The sequence below is a fragment of the Nomascus leucogenys genome, chromosome 14, assembly GCF_006542625.1.
Source record: "Nomascus leucogenys isolate Asia chromosome 14, Asia_NLE_v1, whole genome shotgun sequence".
In the NCBI taxonomy this organism is placed as follows: domain Eukaryota; kingdom Metazoa; phylum Chordata; class Mammalia; order Primates; family Hylobatidae; genus Nomascus; species Nomascus leucogenys.
In genome coordinates this window covers 74,877,588-74,902,070 of record NC_044394.1, presented here as the reverse complement: position 1 = coordinate 74,902,070, position 24,483 = coordinate 74,877,588, and the positions used below count along the sequence as shown (strand labels likewise).

General features: G+C 46.9%; 1 protein-coding gene across 1 annotated transcript in view; it reads left to right on the top strand.

The window, feature by feature from the left end:
• The window catches only part of SH3RF3 (SH3 domain containing ring finger 3), a 370,655-nt gene that overhangs the window by 304,048 nt on the left and 42,124 nt on the right, over positions 1-24,483 (top strand). The window contains exon 8 of the mRNA XM_030827021.1: positions 10,527-10,846. Within this exon, the coding sequence (XP_030682881.1) occupies positions 10,527-10,846 (320 nt within the window). The remainder of the gene's footprint in view (positions 1-10,526; positions 10,847-24,483) is intronic.

The window sequence follows — 24,483 nt, the reverse complement described above, 5'->3', positions numbered from 1 at the left end:
CCAGCGTGCTGTACAAATGTTTCCACATGCACCAGCACTAGAAAGGGTGAGTGGCCCTACTCATCATGGGGAGTCAGCATCCCAGTGCAGTGGCCCTGGGTTGTCTGCCCAGAATAGCCAGTATGATGGTCTTTCCACACCAAGCCTTGCTAGAAATGTTCCCAATTCAAAGAAGAAATGGAGCCCTGCCAGTCACTTCTCCCTCTGTGGAATAACAAGCAGTATCAAAAGAAATTGGCAAGGCTGTGGGGCAGTGCAACACTGTGTCTCAGTTCTCCATCACCATAGTAACCAGGAGGGTGCCATGAGCATTCTCTTCCAAATCAGTTTAATGTTACACACAGGGAGAGTGAGGCACGGGATGGTTAAACGGCTCCCCAATGCATCCCAGCCCAGCACTTGTCCCCACGCTATTGCTGTCACAGCCAGGTTAAAGAATGACTCCTACTGAGCCATATCAGTAAATTAAATGCCACTGAGTTCCTGCGGCATTTTCCACTTCATTCTGCATTTAGAGAGAGAAAAAACACTGTTGACAGTCCAAGTAATGGATTGTTCCCTGCAGTAATTGCCCATTTCAGCAGACCCCAACCCCGGGGGGTGGGAGGCATTTCATCAATGTTCTCATCTCGAGCCAAAGTCAGGCAGTTTGACAAAGGCTTAATTGCATTGGCCATAGCATCCAATATGATTTGTTCTACTTGATTAATCTAACTCCTTTCCCAAGGGCAGAGCACCCCCTGTAAAGTGCCAGTGTTCCTTGCACACTCCCGTCTGTGCTTAGCAGGAGTAAGAGCCCAGCATAGCCATGAATTCATCAGCAAAAAAGCACCGAGAAGGAGCTAGATACAGGCAAGGCACCCTGCAGGGGTCTGGAAACAGAGGAGAACCAGACAAGTCCCATTTCCACCCCAGTTAGAATGACTAGAAAACAAAGTTCTGTGGTGGGTTTGGTAAAGCGCTGCAAAGGAGGCCTGCTTAGGTATTAAGAGAGTGTGGAAGAGGAAATTCATTCCGACTGGGGAGGAAAATAGGAGGGGGATTGGGAGTAAGGCATATGGAAAGTTTTCAAGAGGAGGTGATAATGCCTTGAATCTTAAAGGACAAATGGGAAGTGTCTGAACAGACAAAACAGAAAGGAGGTTCTGAGCAGAGGAACCAGCACGAGCCATGGCCTGGCAATGAGGAAGAGCATAACTCTTGTTTTGGAGAACTTTATTTAGTTGTGACATGACTGAACAAAGCTATGGAAGAAGGAGAAGTCCAGTGTGTAGATGACAGTTCCCTGCAGAGGCACACTGTCCTTTAAATCTGAAAGGTGGGTAGAGCTCAGCATGCAGCAGTAGGAGAGTGTGGGAAGCACTCAGGAAGGGGGAGCATGGGGAGCTCTTGGGCTGCCGAGGCCAGGGGCCCATGGATGCTGGAATACGGATAGGGTGCGGGAGCAAAGAAAGACCCGCAGTGAAGCTGAAAAGCTAAGCAGAGCAGAGCATGGAGGTTCTTCTAGACCATGTAAGGACTTTAGATGTTTATCCCAAGGGCAGTGGGGCACATTAAAGGGTGTTGAATAATAGACATAGTCATATTTTTGTATTTAAAAGATTGAGCTAGACTTCTGCTTATGGCCAATCTGAAGCGATGAGGACAGGAATTACTCTCCCACATGAAACAAATTTAAAAAGCCAAGTATATAAAACAACAGTTTTCAAGACACCAGACAACCAAGGACTGATTCACGAGAGAAGTTGCAGGAAGTGGCAAAGGGAGGCAAGTAACCAGGTGGAGGAGCCCCACAGGCTCTCTGCAGTGAGGACGTGGAGATCAGAGTTTGTGTGACAGAGAGGGCTGGAGTTTCCAGGGCAGTGACCAGAGAGGAGAGAGCAGCACAAAGAGGCTGCAGAGCACGCCCTCAGATCTTCAGCCGACAACTAATCTGCATATGAACATGAGAAACGTACCCAAAGCCAGGAAAAGAATCAAAGAAAGAAAAGATTAGTGCTAACAGTGCCCAGAATACACACCAGCTGGAAATAGTGCCCGTTCCCACCAGCCAGACTGGAAAAATTGCAGAAATCACCAGGCGTTGAGTAATCTACACAGGACCTTGCCTCTGTAGTGGTCAGACTGAGCACTGTTCCAATTTCACCCAACAGAGCTCAAAAACAACACTCAAGAGTCAAACTGTTGCCGATTAATTTAACTTTGTCCCAGAACAAAGCTTAAGAGTATTTGTAGGGGCCAGGCGCGGTGGCTCACGCTTGTAATCCCAGCACTTTGGGAGGCCGAGGTGGGCGGATCACGAGGTCAGCAGATCGAGACCACGGTGAAACCCCGTCTCTACTGAAAATACAAACAAAAATTAGCCAGGCGTGGTGGCGGGCACCTGTAGTCCCAGCTACTCGGAGAGGCTGAGGCAGGAGAATGGCCGGAACCCGGGAGGGGGAGCTTGCAGTGAGCTGAGATCACGCCACTGCACTCCAGCCTGGGCGACAGAGCGAGACTCCGTCTCAAAAAAAAAAAAAAGAATATTTGTAGGAATACAAAAAAAAAAAATCCCAGCTCTCAACATAAAAATCACAATGTCTGATGTCCAATAAAAAATTATGAGGCATGCAAAGGAGCAGGAAAATATGAATTATAATGAAGGGATCAGTCAATCAATCAAAACTGACCCCAAATTGAAATAGATGTTGCAAAGACATTTAAAAATGATCTTACAGTTGCCTTTCACATACTCAGAAAATTAAGTAGAGACATAAGAGACTCAAATCACACTTCTAGAAATAAAAACTACAGTATGTGAGATCAAGAATATACTAGATGGAATTAATGGCAGATTAAACAGTGCTGAAGAAAAAATATTAGTAAACTTGAAGATATAGTAATAGAAGCCGTGGAAAGTGAAACACAGAGATAAAAGACAATTTTGAAAAATGAACGGAATCAGTGAGCAATGGGACAACTTTAAGTGGCCTAATATATGTGTGATTGGAGTCTCCAATGTAGAGGAGAGAGGTAGGACAGAAAAATGATTTGAAGAAATAATGACCAAAATTGTTCCAAATTTGATGAAAACCACAAACACAGTTCAAAGACAGTTGGTGAACACCAAGCACAAGAAACATGAAGAAAACTATAACAAGGCAAATCACAATCAAATTGTTCAAAATCTCTCTTAAAGAAAACACTGAAAACAGCCAGAGGAAAAAAAAGATACATTACACGAAATAGAAAAAAAACATAAGGATAAGGATGATGTCAAGAACAGTTCAAGTGAGATGACAGTAGAATGACCAAAAAACGTACTGAAAGAAATATACCTGTCAATCTAGTACTCTACTCCCAGCAAAAATATCTTTCAAAAAAGGCAAAATAAAGAATTATTCAGAAATAGTAAAACTAAAAGATTTTGTCACTAATAAATCCACACTATTGGCTGGGCATGGTGGCTCACGCCTTTAATCCCAGCACTTTGGGAGGCCGAGATGAGCAGATCACAATGTCAGGAGATCGACACCATCCTGGCTAACACGGTGAAACCCCGTCTCTACTAAAAATACAAAAAATTAGCCAGGCGTGTTGGCGGGCCTGTAGTCCCAGCTACTCGGGAGGCTGAGGCAGGAGAGTGGTGTGAACCCGGGAGGCAGAGCTTGCAGTGAGCTGAGATCATGCCACTGCACTCCAGCCTGGGTGATGGAGTGAGACTCCGCCTCAAAAAAAAAAAAGAAAAATTCCACACTATTAGAAATGTAAAAATGAAATTATTTAGAAAGAAGGCAAATGATACCAGATGAAAATGAAGATCTATACAAAGGAATGAAAAGCACTGGAAATGGTAACTACATAGATAAATATATAAGATGTTTTCTTATTATTTGAATATCTTTAAAATATAATTGACTGTTTAAACAAAAGTCAAAACAATCTAGTTTGGGATTTAAAACTGAAAAGTAAAATGTACAATAAACAAAAACACAAAGTTTGGGAAGGGAGAAGTGGAAGTTTGGTATACTACTGTAAGATTCTTATACTATGAATCTTTATTATATGAAATCATTTGTAAATGACTATAATAAAGATGTAAGCAGTCACTAAATATGGAACAAAGAGTTACAGCAAATAAGCTAAAAGAGAATAAAAAGGAATCATGAAAACATCCTATTAATCCAAAAGAAAGCATTAACAGAAGGGAAAAGAAACAATACATGGCTCAAAGAGAAAACATACAGTAGGATGGTGGGTTTAAACCTAATCATGTAAGTAATCACACTAAATGTAAATGGTCTAAATAACCCTAAATGTAATGCAGAGATTGTCACATATTACTAAAAACAAACAAAAAACCAATGGTATGCTGTGAATAAGAAACATACTTTAATACTTCAAGTCTAAAGACATAAGCTAAAAGTGAAGGGATGGAACAAGTTATACACATTCTCATTATTCATGGTAGTTACATTCTATAAAGTTATGAACACTGAATTTGTGAATAGTGAACTATTGCTTCTAGGTGAAATTGTGTGTGGCATGCATGCATGAGTATGTACACATATCTCACATAAATTATCTTCTTCTTCTAGTAGATTCTATTTTATTTATTTGGCAAAAGAGAAAATGAGGTTCAGAAGGATTAAGTGGCTGACCTGAGGCTGCCCTATTAATAGGTGCCAGAGCTGGGATTCAAATACTGTCCATGTGGCCTCAGAGCCAAAACTTCCTGCACTGTACTGTGTTGCCCCCTATCGGCTCTATCCTCCTGTCATCTCTGTGTGATGCTGAAACAAAAATCGCCTTGTTCAACCTCAGCTGGGAATATGAGTGTCAGGCAACTCAAATTTTTTGCCATTCCTGAATGTCTGAAAATAACTGAAAGCACCACAGATAATGACTTGGGGGTTACAAATCATTTTTCACTAGTAGAATTTGCAAATACGAAATCTGCCAATAATTAGAATAGATTATACCATGCTAATATTAATCAAAAGAAAGCTGGAGTGGTTATCTTAATCAGATAGAGCAGAATTTATAACAATTTTTAGAGATAAAAAGGCAATTTCATAACAATAAAGGGGTCAGTTCATTAAGAGGACATAACAGTTCTAAATATTTATACACCAAGTAACAGAACTTCAAAATACATAAGCAATATGGATAAAGGTACAAGGAGAAATAAACAAATCTACAATTATGGTCAGAGATTTTCATATCTCAGTAATTGATAGAACAGTTAGACATAAAATGGTAAAAATTTAAAACATTAGAACAACAGTATAATCAACTTGACTTAGTTGACGTTTGTGAAACATTCTACCCAACAACAGCAAAATGCACCTTCTTTTCAAGTGCACAGAGAACATTTACTGAGATAGATTATATACTGGGCCATAATATTTTTAAGTTTCAGCACATTTAAAGGGATTCAAGTCATGGAAACTACATTCATTCGCTGACCACAGTGGCATTGAATTAGAAATCATTAATACAAATAATAACAAATATTTGATATGCTCAAATATTTGAAAACTAAATAACATGCTTCAAAATAACCCATACATTAAAGAACAAATCAAAAGGGATATTATAAAGCATTTTGAGCTAGATGAAATGAAAAAGAACAGTGAACTTGGGAGGGCTATCACTGATTTAGAGACTTCTTATAAAACTACAGTAATTAAGTTTATGTGATATTGTTGTAAAGATGTTTGTTTTTAATATTTAAAAAGTCAACTCTATGGGTCTATGTAAAATGGAACACACAATAGCCAAGTGCTGAAGTACTGGCCCGCTGGCTCTAGGATAAAAAGCAGGCCTTGTTGGCTGACTTTCAACTCCTGCAGGAGAATATGGACAGGAAGCCCCTGTGAGAATCAGAGGACCAGAGCCAGGTGTGCCAGTTCTAAGAGCTCCATCATTTTCCAGGGGATGGGCCATACTAAGCCTCCACCTGGGGTGTGAGAGAGAGAAGAGGGAGCCCCAACCCTGGTCATGGTGCTGAGGATGGCTCTGGCCTGAGGACTAGGACTAGCTCAGCACCCTCCCTGCAGGACCAGAACTCCAAGAAGCCCATTATACCTAGTTCTGAGGGAGAGTCCCAAGGCCAAGCAGCACTAACAACAGAACTGCCAGACCCAGAAAAGTAGACAAAGAGCTGCAAGCTCAGGGTGAGCTGGTACACTAAGATTTCAAAGCACAAAAGGGAAACTCACACGTAAGTTAGCCAATAAACTCCAGAGATGGGAGGAAAAGAAGGGAGAAATCTGAGAGCATCTTTGAAATCAGTATGTTTAAGATCTAAGAGGAAAAGAAGGAACAACATACACACACACACAAAAAAAAGAAAAACAGGAAGCTATGAAAAAATAGGTGGATGGCTATGAATCAGAAACAACTGGATATGAAAAAGAACCAACTTGAAATTTTGGAGAGGAAAAATATATATTTAAATACAAAACCTCTGTAGGTAGCATAAACTCTAGACACAGTTGAAAGTGGAATTAGTGAAATTGGAAAGTCATACAAAGGAATTTATCCAGAATACAGAGCAGAGACGAAAAATATGAAAGAGATGTATAAATATGGAGGATAGATTGAGGAGCTCCAAACTACTTCTAACAGGATTTTCATAACTAGAAAATAGAAGGGATGGGACAGAGAGAAGATTCAAAGGAGTAGTCCCTGATAATTCTCCAAAATTGAAGAGGGGCTCAAGTCCTCACACAGAAAGCACAAAGAGTGCTGAGTAGGAAAAATAACCAAAAATCCAAGCCTAAACATGCCGAACTTAAAGCATCAAAGGATAAGGAAAATACTATAAAAGCTGCCAGAGGGCAGATACAGATTACTTACATAGAAATGAATAAAAATATAAGAAAGAGCCAGTGTACACACTATTTCAAAAATATTAAGTGTAAAGAAAAATGGGAAAAGGAGATACTAGCTCAAAGAGGACAAGGTATAGAAGGAAGATGATTTATTAAATGGGAGAGACAACTGGTTAATAAATTATGGGGGAAAGCTAATAAAGAGGCTAAATATAGGAGAGAAAGGATGAGCCAGAGAAGGTATCAAGGATGTGGGTGAAGGCGTTGACCTGGTGGGGCCCAGAGTCCTTGTGACTGGAAGGGAGGGGTGTGGGGAAGTGGAGAGGGGGGTTGGCCTGGAGTTGTGGGAGTTCCATTTCATCCCTGAAGTGGGAAGCAATACCCCTGAAAATAAGGAAAGGACAAAGCTGGTGATGCAGTAGGTCATTTATTCATTCCCCTATCATTTATAAAGCACCTACAGATACTAGGGACATAGAGTGAACTGAGTGAGGGCTCACAGTCTTTATGGGCTGCAGGGGGACTGAAACACACCAAAGGTTTAAAGAGGAGAGGAAAGGGAAAAGCAGGGACCGTGGGTGGTGCTTTCCTAAGCAGCCTTCATCTGTCAGCTTGACTTCAAAGAAGTTGTGGGCTACTTTGGCATCACTAATGAGTAGTCCCAGCCAGCTTGGGGTTGGGGCACCCGGGGTGGGTGAAAATAAGGGTAAATCCTACCAGAGATGAGCACACTCTTCACCAGCCAGTGTCATGACCTGAGCTGTGCCTTGCTTTCTCACGCTGCAGTTTTTCTTCTCCAGTGGCTCCATTCTGTGAAATAGGAAGTGATGTGGCTGGGGTTCTTTTTTCTCAGAGACTCACTCTTTTATTCAAAAAATGTACGGAGCACCTTCTACATGCCAGGCACCATTGCAGGTGTTATCGTGAATTAAGCAGCTATGTCCCCACCTCATGGAGCTCCGTTGCACAGTGGGGACAGGCAATGAGCAATCAGCCTCCAGCGAACATGTAAATTACACAACCGTGAGGAGCTAAGAGCCTTGGGGGCAAAGGAAAGCTGGAGCTAGAGCGGGAACATGGGAGGCTGAGGCTGCAGGGGCAGGCAGCACCGTGAAAGCGGTAGGCAGGTCTCTAGAAGGTGGTATCTGAGGCTTCCAGGCACCCGAGGGTCCCGCATGGCAGCTATGAGGGAGGCGAGGTCTATGGGCAGGGTTGCTGGCACTGTGCCTCTGAGGTGACCAGGAGCCAGTCCTACTGGCAGAGTGGCCAGGAGGCCAGTGTGGCTGAGGGAAGAGTATTAGGAGGTGAAGCTGGAGCTTGCTGGAACACACTCCCTCTCTTCTTTGGTGCCTGGATGAGCAAAGTAGTGTGGCAGGCAAGGGGAAGCCGGCCAGGAGGTAGAGGCCAGCCATGCACAGCCCAGGGGCACAGACCCTGGTGCAGTCCCAAGGCTGAGGGCCACAGCGCTTCCCTGGCGGGCCGTCACTGGACCCTGGACCGAGAGAAGGGGAGTCAGACAGCTGAGGGGAGAGATGAATAAATCTCGAGGAGCAGCCTCCGAGTCAGGGTTTCCAGGGTGATTAAATGACCCGAGGCCCCTGGATCCGCATGATTGCCTGACCTGCTCTCCTTGTAAATGTGGAGCTGTGTTGGGTTAGGATCAAATGTTTCAAGTTTCCAACCCAGCTGAAGCCCTGAATATTTAAAAAAAAAAAAAGAGAGAGAAAAGAAAAAAAAAAACGCATAAATCAGCCTTTCTGTATTTCACCTTGTAGAAACAGCAGGCTGCCCAAGTCCCGGAGAATCCAGGATCACATAATTAGATCTCACCAGCGCTTCACACACGGCTGTGTCAGAAGAAGGCCCGACTCCCAGATGGAGAGCTTTGTATATCTCACAGTGCTACTTCCCGTGGCCTCCAAACGCTGTTAGGATTAACGAGTGCATAGTTGGGGGCTGAGAAGATTGTTTTTATTGCATGTATTTTCTTTCATGCTCTGAAGCCATGAATGCCACAAAGTCTGCTGGTAGAAAATGATTACAGTATGACATAATTTTTCTCTGCCTTAAGAATGCACAGCAGCTGGATGTGAGCTGCGTGGTGCTGCCTGGGCCACTTGGTATAAAGCAGTGTCTGATGCTCAGCCCAGGTCTCCACTTGGGCCAGAACAACCCAGGACACAAGTCACCATTCCCCTGGGGACGTTCATTCTCTCCCAGCATTTGTTTCACCCATATTTATTAAGGAGATAATTCCCTGAAATTACTAACACACATAGTAGCAGGATTACTATTAATGTGATGCTATGTTTAAAGGGACCTGTGTCTTTTCACATGGGAGATTTTTACAAATGTTACAACTTTCAATCCCTAACATCTTTAAGAATTTTTTTTGCTGGCAGCAAGGTGGTGGACCCACAGTTGTAAGGTTCCAGGTTTTGTAAACCTGGACGCCCAGTGCTTCGACATGCAGGCACAGCAGCAAATGCAGACAGATGGCAGCAGGGTGGTAGGCGGCTTCTCCTCCAGGCTGCTGCTGGGAGAAACGTCCGCTGCTTTCTTCCTGCAGTTGTCCCCAGCCAAGGCAGCTCTCACATGCTCAGCCCTCACTCAGCAAGATGACATGCCCAGTGTGGAAACCAAGGACCAGCCAGGCCAGTTCAGAATCAAGAGTAACTAGAGTCAAGCTTGATTGGCTTGCATGCAGTGGTGCTTAATAATTCAGGGGACATCTTGAGGCTTCACCGAGATGCTTTCACAGGCTTTATGTTTATGAGCATTTTACAACCATATTTCAAAGCCATATTTTCAAAATTTTTCTGAGTGCTTCAGCTCATCACAGCAGAGAAAATTAGAGCAGGAGTCCCCAGCCTCCAAGCCACAGACCAATTCTGGTCCATGGCCTGTTAGGAACTGGGCTGCACAGCAGGTCGTGAGTGGTGGGTGAGCAAGGAAAACTTCATCTGTATTTACAGATGCTCCTCAATGCCTGCATTACCACCTGAGCTCCACCACCCATCACATTAGCAGTGGCATTAGGTTCTCATAGGAGCGCAAACCTTACTCCACATACGTGGGATCTAGGTTGCACGCTCCTTATGAGAATCTAATGGCTGATGATCTGCCACTGTCTCCCATCACCTCTAGATGGGACTGTCTAGTTGCAGGAAAATAAGCTCAGGGGTCCCACTGATTCTATATTATGGTGAGTTGTATAATTATTTCACTATATATTACAGTGTAGTAATAACAGAAATAAAGTACATAACAAATGTAATGCACTTGAATCATCCGGAAACCATCCCCTGCCTCAGTCTGTGGAAAAATTGTCTTCCACGAAACGGGTCCTTGGTGCCAAAATGGTTGGGGACCGCTGAGTTAAAGGACTTCATAGAACTGGGAACGTGCCCATGTTCATGGCAACCTTGGCAAAGCTGTTTTAGCTCCACCTGAGGAAAGGGGTGTTTTGAGCTGTGGCAGGGCCCCCTGATCCCTTGGGCTTTGGAAGATAGGAATGCATTTTCAGGGTTTCTTGGCCTGTTTCTCCATCTGTGAAGCGGCCAGGTCTATCTGGAGAAACTTCAGAGAGAGGCTGTGAGTGCTCGAGGAGGGAGCCTGAGAAGAGTGTGCACTGCAGCTGCCTGGCAGGCATGGCAAGTTACAAACTAACCTTTCAACCTGCTGTCTCTCCAACCCCATCTCCAGCTGCCCACTCTGCAGCCCAGGCTCAGGACCGGCCAACTGCCACCGTGTCACCCCTGCGCACTCAGAACTCTCCATCCCGCCTGCCTGCCACCAGCCTCAGGCCCCACTCGGTGGTGTCCCCGCAGCACAGCCACCAGCCCCCGGTACAGATATGCCCACGGCCAGCCATCCCCCTCACATCAGCAGCATCAGCCATCACACCTCCCAACGTCAGTGCCGCAAACCTCAACGGGGAGGCCGGAGGGGGGCCCATCGGTGTTCTGTCCACATCCAGCCCCACCAACACAGGATGCAAACTAGACGAGAAGAAAAGTGAAAAGGTAAGAGGTCCATCAGGGCTTGAGGCCAGCTGCTTACTGTAACTCTTTGGCACTAGACGGCAGTGGCATTTGTGCAATTGAAGCTAGAATGTGGGCACCAAGTGCCTGCCCCTAGATGAACCAGGCGTGTGACAGAGAGGGAGCCAAACCACCAGAGCAGCTGGTTGGAGAGGAATCAGGCAGGCCTTGGGTGGTGGCAGGGCCATGCAAGTCGAGCTACATTTCTCATGCAAATCAGAAAAAGGTGTCCCCTCTTGAAAATGCCTTAGTTCCATCTGTTGTAAAATCATTGTAATATACTCATTTTGTTAGAACGAGATATTTATTGCCATGTGCTGGGATATTGTAATAATAAACATACAAATCTATGTGTGCAGTGTGAACAGCACCCACTCCCTTCAATATGTCATCCTTGTGCAGTCCACAGCCTGTTCAACCATATGGGACAGGCCTGTTTCCTGAGGAGCAATGAGAAGGAACAGGAGAATGCTGACCTGATGGCTGGTGTGTTTTTTAGCTATTCTTTTAGCCATGAAGTGCTGATTTCATAAAAGAAAATCTGGGCCAGGCGTGGTGGCTCAAGCCTGTAATCTCAGCACTTCAGGAGGCTGAGGTGGGTGGATCACCTGAGGTCAGGAGTTTGAAACCAGCCTGGCCAACATGGCAAAACCCCATCTCTACTAAAAATACAAAAATTAGCCAGGCATGGTGGCGTGCGCCTATAATCCCAGCTACCCAGGAGGCTGAGGCAGGAGAATCACTGGAAACCGGGGGGCAGAGCCTGCAGTGAGCCAAGATTGTGCCACTGCACTCCAGCCTGGGCGACAGAGCAAGACTGCATCTCAAAAAAAAGAAAAAGAAAGAAAATCTGAGTCCAAGAAACTTGTTCCAGTTGCCACCCAGCTAGACGTTAGATTAACCAGGATGAGAATCCAGACTTCTAAATCAGTGCTGTCCAGCAGAAACATAATGCAAGCCTCAAATCTAATTTTAAATTTTCTAGTAGCCACATTTTTAAAAAGTAAAATTAATTTTAAAATAAATTTAAAAGGTGAAATTCATTTTAATAGCTTATTCCATTAAACCCAATATCCAGAATATTATTGTTTCAACATGTAACCTATGTTTTAAAATTGTTGATGAGATATTTTACTATTTTTTTTTACATGAAGTTTTTGGAAGCCCATGTGAAATCCAGTAAGCAATTCTCCAGGGCTCAGGGCCCACACACTGCCTGAGGCTGTATCCCTAGGGCGTTGGGCTGGGTCCTGGCAGGGAGCCACTCTGTGTATTGGCCTTGCTGCCTGAACGGTTTAGGGATTGTTCTGTCTTGGCTTGACTGATCTGTGGATCTTTTGACATCTTTCCATATAAAATCAGTCTTTGGATCAGGATGTCCTAGCCAGGGCTTAGATGGGCACCCTGGACACTAGAGGGGGTGTTCCAGGCAGGGACAGCCTCTCTCTCTTTCTCGAGGACATTGCCAAACCCCGCGCTGACTCGGCGGGCTCTCTGCCCATCACCCTGGAGGCAGGCCCTGTTCCCCTGTCCTCAACATGAGCCGGGAACGCTGCAGACATGGGCCACACCAGGTTCTGCAGGGCCTCAGCACCTCCTGTGTTGTTCAGTCCAGAGCGATGGTTGTTCCTGTGCTGACTGGTGTGGCAGAGGCATGCAGCTGGCAAAGCTCTGGTCTACTCCAGTCTAACAGGGCACCTGGCATGAAGGGCAACAGCTGCTCCATATTTTGTGTCTGTCTGTTTTTAGATCAGTTCAGTCTTGAATCTGTTCCCTTCTACCCTGCAGCCCTTGTTGTGAGATGTGGCTGGGTCTCATCAGGAGGGAGAGGTGGGATTCACAATCCTACTCTCTCACTTAAACATTCTTCCTTCTTCCGAGCTGCTCAGGAACAACCAGGGGCAGACTTGGAAAGCGGGGGCCATAATAGTTCCTTAAGCATTTCTAGTTCTTTGCCCAAGAATTCCGTCTCTCTAGTTTGTGAAGCAAATGGGACTGGCTTCAATACGACCATTGCTGAGTGGGTTTCTATGACATTGAGTCCTGTAGGAATCTACACGGAGGACAATGCTTGTTCCCCGTCACCCACCTAAGTGTGAAGCTAATGAACACCAGCTGGGTCTGTTCCTAGCCTGCCTGTTAGACACTTTGTAAATATTTCACTTTCACTTAAGGTTTATGCCCTCTAACAGTTGTGCTATATCAGCAAAGAACGGTTGAGTCCAGAGGACACCCCAACATCCCTCTTGATGAAAGGCACCATGCAGGGACGCTCTGCCATGCAGGGGAAGCTGCACATACAGTGGCTCAGCCTCCTCCTCCTTCCCTGACAGCTCCCAAGCCTCCATGGGCAGCAGAAGTGCGCAGGCCATGCTTAGGGCTGGACACATGCTGTGGGCACACAGGGAGCAGTCCACACTGCACTCCAGGCAGGAGGGGAAGTGGTTTTTGTGAGGCCATGTGAGCTTGTGTCCAGAGGTTCAGCAAACCCCAGCAGAGAAGCACATCGCCCTCCCACACGTTATGTGTGCTTTTCGTTCCCACTTCTCATAACCAACAAAGACAAGCACTGGTCTACAAAACCACCTGTGAACATTTTCCCCATCTGTGTTCCCACTTGAATTTCTCCTAATTTGCAGCAGGGCCCAAGGCATTTACAGCTGCCATTTGTAGCAGAAGAGCAGAGATGATGGTCATTTTAGTACACTGCTCAGAAGCAAGTGAGCGTGTGTGACCTGCACCAGCAGACTGGGCTGGGCTAGGGAGCTGGAGCCAGCACACTCCCTGCAGGTTACTTGCTGAGCCCTACCCCACCATGACTACGCTAAACAGGCTTCCTAACTTTGGGCAACTTGATCATAGATGTACACATGTCTAATTATGGCAAAGGTTTTTTAAAGCATTTGGCAGTATTCTCCAGTCTGTTTCTGTGAAATTTTCTTTGGGAAAAGACAGTGAGCTCCTCGCTGCCACGTCCACTGATACATACACCTCGGTGCAGCGCAGTTTCCTAGCGCCAGTGCTGCTAAATTCCACCCAGGCCCTTCCACGCATATACCAGAGAGAAGTCAGGGTTGACACAGCTCCTGGGCGCCATAGAGTAGGGAGTAATTTTCTCCTAGGAGATGGGAGATTTATGCACCATATCCCTATGTGTAGAGAAGGAAGAGGCCCCAAAACCAGCTCTGTGTTCTATGGTGTCAGTGGCTATGGTCAAGGTCCCAGGAGGCTGGTCCCGGGAGGCTAGTGCCGGGAGGCCTGTCCCCAGGAGGCTGGTGCTGGGAGGCTGGTCCCAGGAGGCTGGTCCCCGGGAGGCTGGTGCTGGGAGGCTGGTCCTGGGAGGCTGGTGCCAGGAGGCTGGTCCCTGGGAGGCTGGTCCTGGGAGGCTGGTGCCAGGAGGCTGGTCCCCGGGAGGCTGGTGCTGGGAGGCTGGTCCTGGGAGGCTGGTGCCAGGAGGCTGGTGCTGGGAGGCTGGTCCTGGGAGGCTGGTTCCTGGGAGGCTGGTTCCAGGAGGCTGGTCCTTGGGAGGCTATTCCCGGTAGGCTGGTCCCCGGGAAACTGGTCCCTGGGAGGCTGGTGCTCTACTGCTATATCCAGGGGGATTGGGCCTTTGAGCTCTGTTCCCTGCGTGGCCCGATGTGGTGTGCAGGCCTCTGGGGATAATACAAGTGCAGACAGAGTGGCAGTTCTTTCTCCAGACCCATTCCTGAACCAGAGCTCCTCTCTGGGTGCAGGCATCTGCCAGCCTATGCAGGAACCTCTCCAGCCTACTCTCCCAGGTCTCTTCCTGCCCACCTGCCTGATCATATTGCTCCCTGCGGGGGCTGCCCTGTCGCCAGTCCCCCAACACCCACAAATTACACAGTGGAACTCAAATCTGGTTTTAAAAGGTGGTCTTCAGGATTTAAGTTATCCTTTTGCACTTAAAAATGAATTTTGTGCTTGAAACAACCATGGAACACTGCCTACTGTGTCCATCCGTGACAGTTTTCTGGTTTTGAAACTGTATGAGCACATCAGCACCAGGTGACATGAACCCTCAGGGTATCTAAGTCCAGGGGAGAGTCACCCAGAAGAGAAGGGTGCCAGTGCCTGCCAATGGGCTGCATGCAGTCGGCATCCCTAAACACCCGACCAGCCATCACTCACTCTCTTACTTGTGTCCCAATCCCTGACTCATCTGTGTATTGCAAGGAGCATGAGGATGTACCTGGCAGAGCGCACGCACACGGTTCATAGTGATGGAAAGGTCAACCCTGGCCTGGAGGAGCCAAAGTGTAGTACAGGTCACTGTACAGGTAAACAGGCAATTGATTGCAGGAGAGGGTGGGTGACAGACCTGCGTGTGGGAACAGAGGGTCACCGAAAAAGGCGCCTGGTCAGCGCAAGTCAGGGGAGGCTTCCTGGGGCACAGGCGGGAGGAGCCTTGGCTGAGGGTCAGCCTGAGCAGAGGCCAGAGAACGTGGCCCGAAGGTGAGGGCCAGGGACGGGGGAGAGAGCAGGTAGCCCTGGGAGGGCCTCGTTGCCAGCCTCTCAGCACTGCAAAATCTGCCAGGTGCTGGGCAGGAGGGTGCCATGGAAGGCCTGAGTACTGGCCATGAGTGGTGCTCCTTGCTTGCTCGGGGTTCTGAGCCTCTTGCTGTCCCTGTGTGGTTGACCAAATCCACACGGTGAGAGTGCCCCCGCCGGCTGCCTGACGTCTGTGGAGCCCTCTCCTTGGTGCTGAGGTTCCCCGATGCTCTGGCCTGGCCATGAGTTCCATAGCAGCATTCTTTAAATGATCAATCCAGTGGATTGGGACCCACATTTTTATTGAGATTGGATGGGATAAACAGAATGAAACAGGGTAGGATAGATCTTCATGCTGAACATACAGTAGGGACAGTACACTGGGGAGCTTCTGTGTTGCCGTGTGCGAGTCCTGACGTAAAACTTAATTCAAAAACATCTCAAAGCCTTAGGTCGACAACCCCTGCCCATAGAAGGCACCTGGTGCTGATTGTAGACTAAAGAGAATTGGAAAAACTGCTGCCACTAAGTTTTCACCCTCACGACTTATGGGAAATTCTTTATGGGCCAGAAAAAAAAAGTTAACTCTCTCTTTATGGGTGTGGTAGTTTTAGTTTCAGTGAGTAATAGAATATTGAAACTTGAAAGAGCCTCTAAAGATGTTTTATATTAAACTCTCCATTTTCCATGATGTTCCTGAGGCTCAGAGACCTTCAGAGACTTGCCTGGGGCCACACAGCATCGGCAGTGGAGCTGGCACAGGAATGCTGGCCTCCTGCCTCCTGTGTTGGGTCCAAGTGCTGACTGTGGTGACCTCCCAGTCCCTGGGAGGCCATGGCCTGTCCAGGAATCCCACAGTGAGACGTCCAGGGTAGCAGCTGGCAGGAGACCATGAGGTTGGCCTTGGGGGAGAATGGGCCCTAGGTATCTGCCTTCTGGGTCCACACTGGACCCAACCACAGCCGGAACCCGTGCAACAATGAATCACTTACCAGTCCATGTGGATGGCATGACCTACATAATCAAGACTCTGCAAACCCACTTTGGTCTGAAAGGAACAGAGGACCTGACAGAATGACCCATAATGACAGCAGCAAGGCCTGGTCTGGAGCATGGTGGCTGTGGGACACATGTGTGCACCCACACATTAAATATGTGTATATCTCATATATATGTGTTACATATGGCATATACACTTATGATATTACATAGGAATGTGATTATATTTTTCATGAAAACCCAGGAACATCCAATCTGAAGGAATCTTGAGGATGAAGCTCTTTTGAATAGCCAGGCAGCTCTCTCTAAAGTGAAGAATCGCTGGCTTATAAATGTATTTCCTCTCGAGTGGAGGCACCCTGCAATAGGTAGACCCTTACTTGTCTATCCCAGTTCTGTCGACAGGCAGCCTGGGAAGCCAGCTGCTGCCAGCCCTCATCCCAGCTTCTCCAGGTTTACCAGTGCCATTCACTTCCAAAGTGACAGCTACACTCCGCCGGCACAGGCTGGCTGCATGCTCCCACCAGCCAGCCTGGGGAGGGGCCTGCTGTCACCTGCACACTCTGGCATCATAGGTAGAAGGGGCTGGATCTCACCTCACCCAGAACTGAATTCACCCATGTAGGAACCATCATGCAGGTCTTAGTGGAGACCTGCCCCCCAGCCTGCTCACAGAGCCCCTCGGTGCATGCTGTGTCGTCAGGTGCAGCCACAGCCTGATGCATCCCTGGGCTCCCAGGCCTGTGGGGGGCTTGGGAACCTCGGGTCTGCCGCACAGCAAAGTTACTGAGGAGTCTCACGGTCAGCCATGGGCCATGGAAACCACCTCTGCCCTGGCCACTTGTGCCTGGCAGCTCTGATGGCCAGAAGCACTGGCGTTGGCTGGGCAGAAGGGGTTGCAGAGTCAGCCCCGTGTGGCTGGGAGCACCGGCGACTCCAGATCCTCTTCCTGTTCCCCCATTGTCAGACTGCCTTCGGAGGGATAAGGGGAGCCGGTGTGTGCGGCTGAAAATGAACCCATCCTGAAAGCGTGAATCCCAGCTGCCAAAAAACATGCTAAAGTTTTCCAGACAGCCTTTTTTGGAAGACATAAACTGCTGAAGCATCACTTTCCTGGTGACAGGAGTGGCAACCTCTTTCTCTAAGTTAGGAATGTCCCGTCAGAGCACAGGCCCTGAGTGGGGCAGGGCAGTGGCCCAGCCTGGTCTGAGCAGAGGTCAGTGGTGGTCTGGAGGCTTCTCTTGTTATCTGCACCCTCCCAGGACAGCAAGTGAAGCTAGCTGTCCCCAGTTCTCCTGTAGAAACTCTGTGGCCTCTGCATTGGGATGAGACTTCTGGATCTCAGCGTGGTTGTGAGTGCCAGTGACCCTTTCAGGGTACAAATGTGGACATGAAGTCCAGAGAGGCAAGGTGACCTGCCCAAGGCCACACAACGAGTAGGGCACTGGGAATGAAACGAGGCTCCGTGGTACCCACAAGTGCCCACTCCCCATTCTCTGCTACTGCTAGTCAGCTTCTCTTCTGGGGAGAATAGCCTAGGGCTCATGCCACTGAGCCTTCAGGAAGTGGCAGGGACGAGGGAAGAAGCAAGAGCCACAGTCATCTCAACAGTGAGTGCAGCTTGAATTTGGAGAAGGAAGACACAGTGGATTAATCAGCATGGAGGGTGGACCTGGGGTCGGCTGCCTAGTGTGAATCGATCTCCTGTTTACCAACTGTGTGACTTCAAGCAAGCTTCTCCACTTTCCATGCCTCAGTTTCCACATCTGTGAAATGAGGATGATAGCACCTACCACCCTGAGTTGTTGGGAGGAGTAAATTTAGTTAGTTTGATGAACGCGTAGCATAGTATTTATGACAAAAGTATTAGAAATTATTATTAAGAATTTGATAGTTAATTGACGTCTGGATCCTAGAAGAATTAAATGATCCATACAGATGTAAAACTTATATCCCTGAGGCTTCTCTAAAAGACCAAAGGGGGGTTTAATTTTGTTATATATATATATACTTATCCATCACCAACTTGAGAGATGTAGGCTACTCAGAAGGGAGCCCTAATGGGTTGGTGCAAGCTACGTGTGAAATGGTATTTATCTCCTTAACCCCTGGAGGATCCATTTCCTGGTTCACTTATCCTGTGTTCACCAAGAAACACAAATAGAAAAAGATGTTTAAGGCCGGGTGTGGTGGCTCATGCTTGTAATCCCAGCACTTTGGGAGGCCGAGGCGGGCGGATCACGAGGTCAGCAGATCGAGACCACGGTGAAACCCCGTCTCTACTAAAAATACAAAAAATTAGCCGGGCGTGGTGGCGGGCGCCTGTAGTAGTCTCAAAAAAAAAAAGGAAAAAAAAAAAAGATGTTTAAGATTTCAGTTTTACACCTGACCTATAGCCTGAACAATGAAGGGAACTGAAGAAAACTGTTATTCAGAAGTAGAGTTTCAACTGCAAAGCATTAAACCAAAATGCATTTTTAAAATAGTAATACACTTTAGAAAATGAAAAGGATTTGTGAGTCACGTGTAATAGTTGTGAGGGTTCTGCCACCCTCCCCAAAGGACACTGACTAATAACGAATAACTAATCAGGATTACTGTGAAATCCTACACTCTAGTGCCACATGAGCTGGACAAGCAAGCGATGCGTGTGACAGTGTGGCTGGGGCCTGCGATGCACACACTGCATGGCCAGGAGCCCCTGGCACAACTCGATTCCCACGTCAAGTCTAGATTCTGTTCTGCAAAATTCTACTGCTGTGACTGCCTTCTTTTTCAACTGATATATTCTCACAGTGCTTTCAAAGACATGGGATTTTTTTCCAGCCGTCCATGCCCAGAAAAACTCAGTGATGGCATCAGTTCAGAAGAAGAATATGCACACGCCCCATAAACTACATCAGAAGGTAATGCCCACACATCGGACCCAGCCGTCTGTCCCTCCCAGAAGGCAACAAAGTCAACATGGCAGGGCATCTCTGAACATTCCACAGCACTTGCCAGTGCTCTCCATTTTGGTCCCGTAACTGAGGGCAATGCAGAGAAAGAACAGAGAGTGCTGGGTTCGGCATTTTTTGTGCGTGGTTTTATTTGTTGTGGTTTTATTTTGTTTTTTTCAGGCACTCAGGCCATGCGTGGTTTTTGTGCGTGGTTTTATTTGTTGTGGTTTTATTTTGTTTCTTTCAGGCACTCAGGCCATGTGGTGGGGGAGCCGGGGAGGGCACTCTGTCACCTCAAGGGAATAAAACAGCTTCATACCATCATCTTCCTCTAGGGGAAGTCACTCTTGGGACAGTTTGGTTTTTATTCACCTGATAAGTTATGTGCTTGCTTAGTAATTCCTTCCAGGCTGCATCTTAATACATTACAGGACACATTTGTATACAGCATAAGAATGAAACTCATTAATCTTTTCAGAGGATTCACACTCTGTCTGTATCTCAAATAGAACCAATAGGTCAACTTCATGAAAATGTTATTGCTATAGGATTTCTTTGTAAGACCAGCAAAAATGGCTAGATTTACGGCTTCATCACCTGCCTTCTAAGTTATTTATTCTCTCCTTCACTTTAAGGTCACCTTACAACTCCCCTAGACTTCAGTTTGTTTAGTGTTAAAATGGGAATATGTCTTTTTCTACTCATGGAAATATTATGAAAATTAATTATTGATTTGTATCAGTCAGGGGTCTCCAGAGAAACAGAACCAGCAGGAGAGAGAGAGAGAGAGAGAGAGAGATTGAGAGAGAGAGAATTTATTTTAAGGAATTATGTGATTGTGGAGGCTGGCAAGTCTGAAATCTGTGGGGCAGCCCAGCAGGCTGGACTCTCAGTCAAGAGTTGCTGTGCAGTCTTGGGGCAGAAAATCATTGTACACAGGATGCCTCTGATTGCTCTTGCCTTCAGCTGATTGGGCGAGGCCCACCCACATTATCAAGGTTTGTACTTTCAGTAATCTCCTTTACTTAAGGTAAACTGGCTGTAGATATTAACACATTTGCAAAATGCCTTCATAGCAACATCTAGATTAGTGTTTGCTCAAACAACTGGGTACCTGCCTAGCCACACTGACATAAAACTCACCATCACTGTCCACCCTTTGTCAGCTTGACATCTCCCTAAACTATACTTAGTTCCCACATAAAGACAAAAGCAAAGTCATACTTCTGCCTAACATGATGATACAACAAGCCTGAGTACACCAAGAGTGCACGCGCCCTTCCCAGAAGAGGATTCAGAGTCTTTGAGTGATGCTTCCTCTTCTCCTTGATATCCTGTAACTTAAATACTATCATATAATAATCATATCATATAAAAGTCAGTGCAACTTATATTACATGGTGAGATAAGAGAGAGAAGAAAACGAAGGTACTGCTTAATATACACATTCACACGGACATATTCTTAACAAAATAGGAGGAAATACAACAATTACAATCCTCATTTCTGTAGCTGTTCACATGGTCATGGCTGGTATTTATAATTACTTTGTCTACTATCCAATCTGTATTCGTCTTCCCTTCAGAAAGCGCCTCAGCTGGGCATGGACCCTTACCTGGTGGGATGATCCAAACCTTCACTCCTGAAGGGACTGGGCCATTTTTAGTCCTGTCTGGATTGGGTGGTTATAGTTTTCCATTGACCTCAGTCACGGGGCATTGTGATTGAGAGCGTGCTAGGAGACACCCCAAGGGATCTCCTGTATCCCAGACATGCTCTTGCCCACGTCCACTATGGAGTGCAGTCCAGTTTCCCACAGTGGTCAGGATCAGTCACCCCAGCCAGCACAGTAGTTTCCGTTCTTGTCTTTGATTCTAAGGCACAAGGATCCCAAAGCGGCTGAGTGGCAGTCTTGAATTCCAGCTCAATGGAATCATTGTTGTGTTTCCTGGTGGCAACATTCCTCCCCGTGGAACCAAGACCTCTAGACTAGTAGAACATAATGTTGTGAGAACAAGAAGCAGACGTTTTGCTAGTGGGTTACTAGGGGTCATAGTGAGTGGTGCTACTCGCATTTCTGCCCCATGATTCCTGAGCCCATGAGTCCTGGCTATAGGAAAAATAGCACCATATATTTGATGCTGATTCAGAGCATACCCAACCTTCTGGAGAATATTGTCCCAGCCCTGCAAAGGACTGTCACCCAGCTGGTGCTGTAACTGAGGCTTCAAAAGGTTATTCTACATTCTGTCAGGCCAGCTGCCAGCACGATGGGGAACATGGTAGAGCCAGTGAGTTCCATGCACACGAGTCCATTGCTGCACTTCATTTGCTATGGAGTGAGCTCGTCAGTCAGAAGCAGTGCTGTGTGGAATACCGTGATGGTGGCTACGGCATTCTGAAGTCCATGGGTATTCACTTTGGCAGAAGCATTGTGTGTAGGGAAGACAAATCCATATCTAGAGTGAATAGTATCTATTCCAGTAAGGACAAAGCACCATTGCCCCTTCCTTGATGGAGGTGGTCCAAGGTAGTCACCTTGCCCCCAGGTGGATGCTGACCATCTCAGGGAGTGGTGACATGCTGGGGTCTCACTGTTGTTCTCTGCTGCTGGTGGATTGGACACAGCGGTGGCCGTAGCCAGGTTGGCCATGGCGAGCGGAAATCCATGATGCTGAGCCCATGCATCACCTCCATCCACAGTGGCCACTCTGTTCATGGGTCCACTGGGCAATGACAGGAATGGCTGAGGAAAGAGGCTCAGTCATTGACTGCGCTCCACAGAATCCCATCTGTGGAATTACCAGAGTCCTCCTCTGCTGAGGTCACCCTTTGGTGAGCATTTAAATGGGACACAAATTTCACCACATGTTTTCCCATTCAAAGAGGTCTTTTCACATGCGCTTTTCCAATTTCCTTGTTACCAATTTTCCAATTATGTTTCTCACAAGTCCCTGACCAACCAGCCAAACCATCGGCCACAGCCTACGAATCATTAAACAATCACACTTTTAGCCACTTCTCCTTCCAAGCAAAGTGCACAACCAGGTGCACTCCTCAAAGTTCTGCCCACTGAGAGGCTTTCCCTTCACTGCTGTCCCTCAGGCATGTCCCAGAGAGGGGCTGCAGTGCCGCAGCTGCCCACTTTCAGGTGGTGCCTGCATATGGTGCAGAACCATCTGTGAACCAGGCTCAAGCCTTATCTTCCTATGTGATCCTATGGAACTGCCCAGGAGGCCACAGGTGCAGGCTGGGAGAGAGAAGGCAGCATAGCAGGAGTGGGGACCATGGGCATTTTAGGCCACTTCCTCACGTAACTTACTGGTGCCTTCAGGACCTGCTCTAGCCGACCATGTATCCACCCTTCCGTTTGGTCATGGAATGCTGCTGTGCACACCCAGCTTTATGCTTGGTGAGTCAGATAACACCAGTTCACAGTAGGCAGCTCTGGTTGCATGGTAATTGGTGGCTCATGGTCAAGCATTTAGTCTACCAAGGCCCAGTGGCAGACCAAGAACTATCTCTCAGAAAGAGAGTAGTTGTCCTTGGAAGACAGCAAAGGCTTGCTCCAAAATCCTAAAGACCTGCGCTGTGATTCACCTGCCAAAGGCCCCACATAGCATCCCTGTCTGCCACAATAGTGCCTCAGGCACCATTGGATCTGCTGGGTCATGTGGCCTAAGGGGTAGAGCATCTTGCACAGCAGCCTGGACCTGTTGCAGAGCCTTTTTTTGTTCTAGGTCCCACTCAAAACTATCAATTTTGGGGGTCACTTAATAAATAGGCCAAATTAGTACACCCATCTGAGGAGGATGTTTTCTGTAAAACTTCGAAGAGCCCCACTCACCTTTTTTTACTCTGGCGATAGGAGGGGCTAGATGCAACCACTTTTCCTCTACCTTACAAGGGATGTCTCAGTGTGCCCCCACACCACTAAACCCCTAGAGATTTCACTGAGGTAGAAGGCCCTTGAATTTTAATTTGATTTATTTCCCATCCTCTGACATGCAGGTATCTTACCAACAAATCTAGAGTAGTTGCTACTTCTTGCTCACTAGGTCCAGTCAGCACAAGGCCATCAATATCATGGGCCATCTTGTATGACATCTTGAGGAAGGCCAAGGTGATCACCATCCCTGCAAACTATTTTGTGACACAGAGTTGGAGAATTGATCTACCCCTGAGGTGCGTTGCTGGCCTTGCCTGCTGAAAGCAAACTGCTTGAGTCTTTACTAACAAAAAAGCATTTGCCGGATTAATCACTGCATATCAGATCCCAAGAGGTGTGGTGGGTTAATTTGCTTAAACAATGAAACCATACTGGGATGGCATCTGCAGTTGGAGTCACCACCTGGTTAAGCTTATGATAATCCTCTGTCATTCTCCATGATCCGTCTGTCTTCTGCACAGGCCAAACAGGAGAGTTAAATAGGGATGTGGTGAGAATCACCACTCCTGTATCCTTCAAGTCTTTGATGGTGGCACTAATCTCTGCAGTACCTCTAGGAATGCATATTGCTTTTGTTTTACCATTTTCTGAAATAGAGGCAGGTTAGCGGCTTCCACTGGCCTTTCTTGCATAACAGCCCTCGCTCCACAGGTCAGGAAACCAATGTGAGGATTCTGCCTGCTGCTGAGTATGTCTAGGCTAATGATGCATTTCAGAACTGGAGAACACCCACAGGATGGGTTCAGGGCCATACCTGAACTGTTGTGAGAAGGACATGAGATAAAACTCCACTGATCACCTGTGCTCCATAAGCCCGTCCCTGACTGGCAGACCATAGTGACGTTTGGCTCTCGTCAACTTAGGGTCAGTTCAGATCCAGTGTCCAGCTGTCCCTGAAAAGTCTGATTATTTTCTTTTCCCTAATGCGCAGTCACCCTGTTAGGGTAGATCCCTTTGGGGAAGCCTGGGAGAAAGATTAACAGTGTAAGTTTTTGGTATGGCCCTGGGGTCTTTCCTCAAGGAGACCTACCTGTAAATTCAAGGGATTCTGGGTCTGTAAAGTAGCCCAAGTCTGGGAGAAAGATTAACAGTGTAAGTTTTTGGTATGGCCCTGGGGTCTTTCCTCAAGGAGACCTACCTGTAAATTCAAGGGATTCTGGGTCTGTAAAGTAGCTCAAGTCTGGGAATTGATTGAAGGGCTGCGACTCTGTTTTGTGATTCAA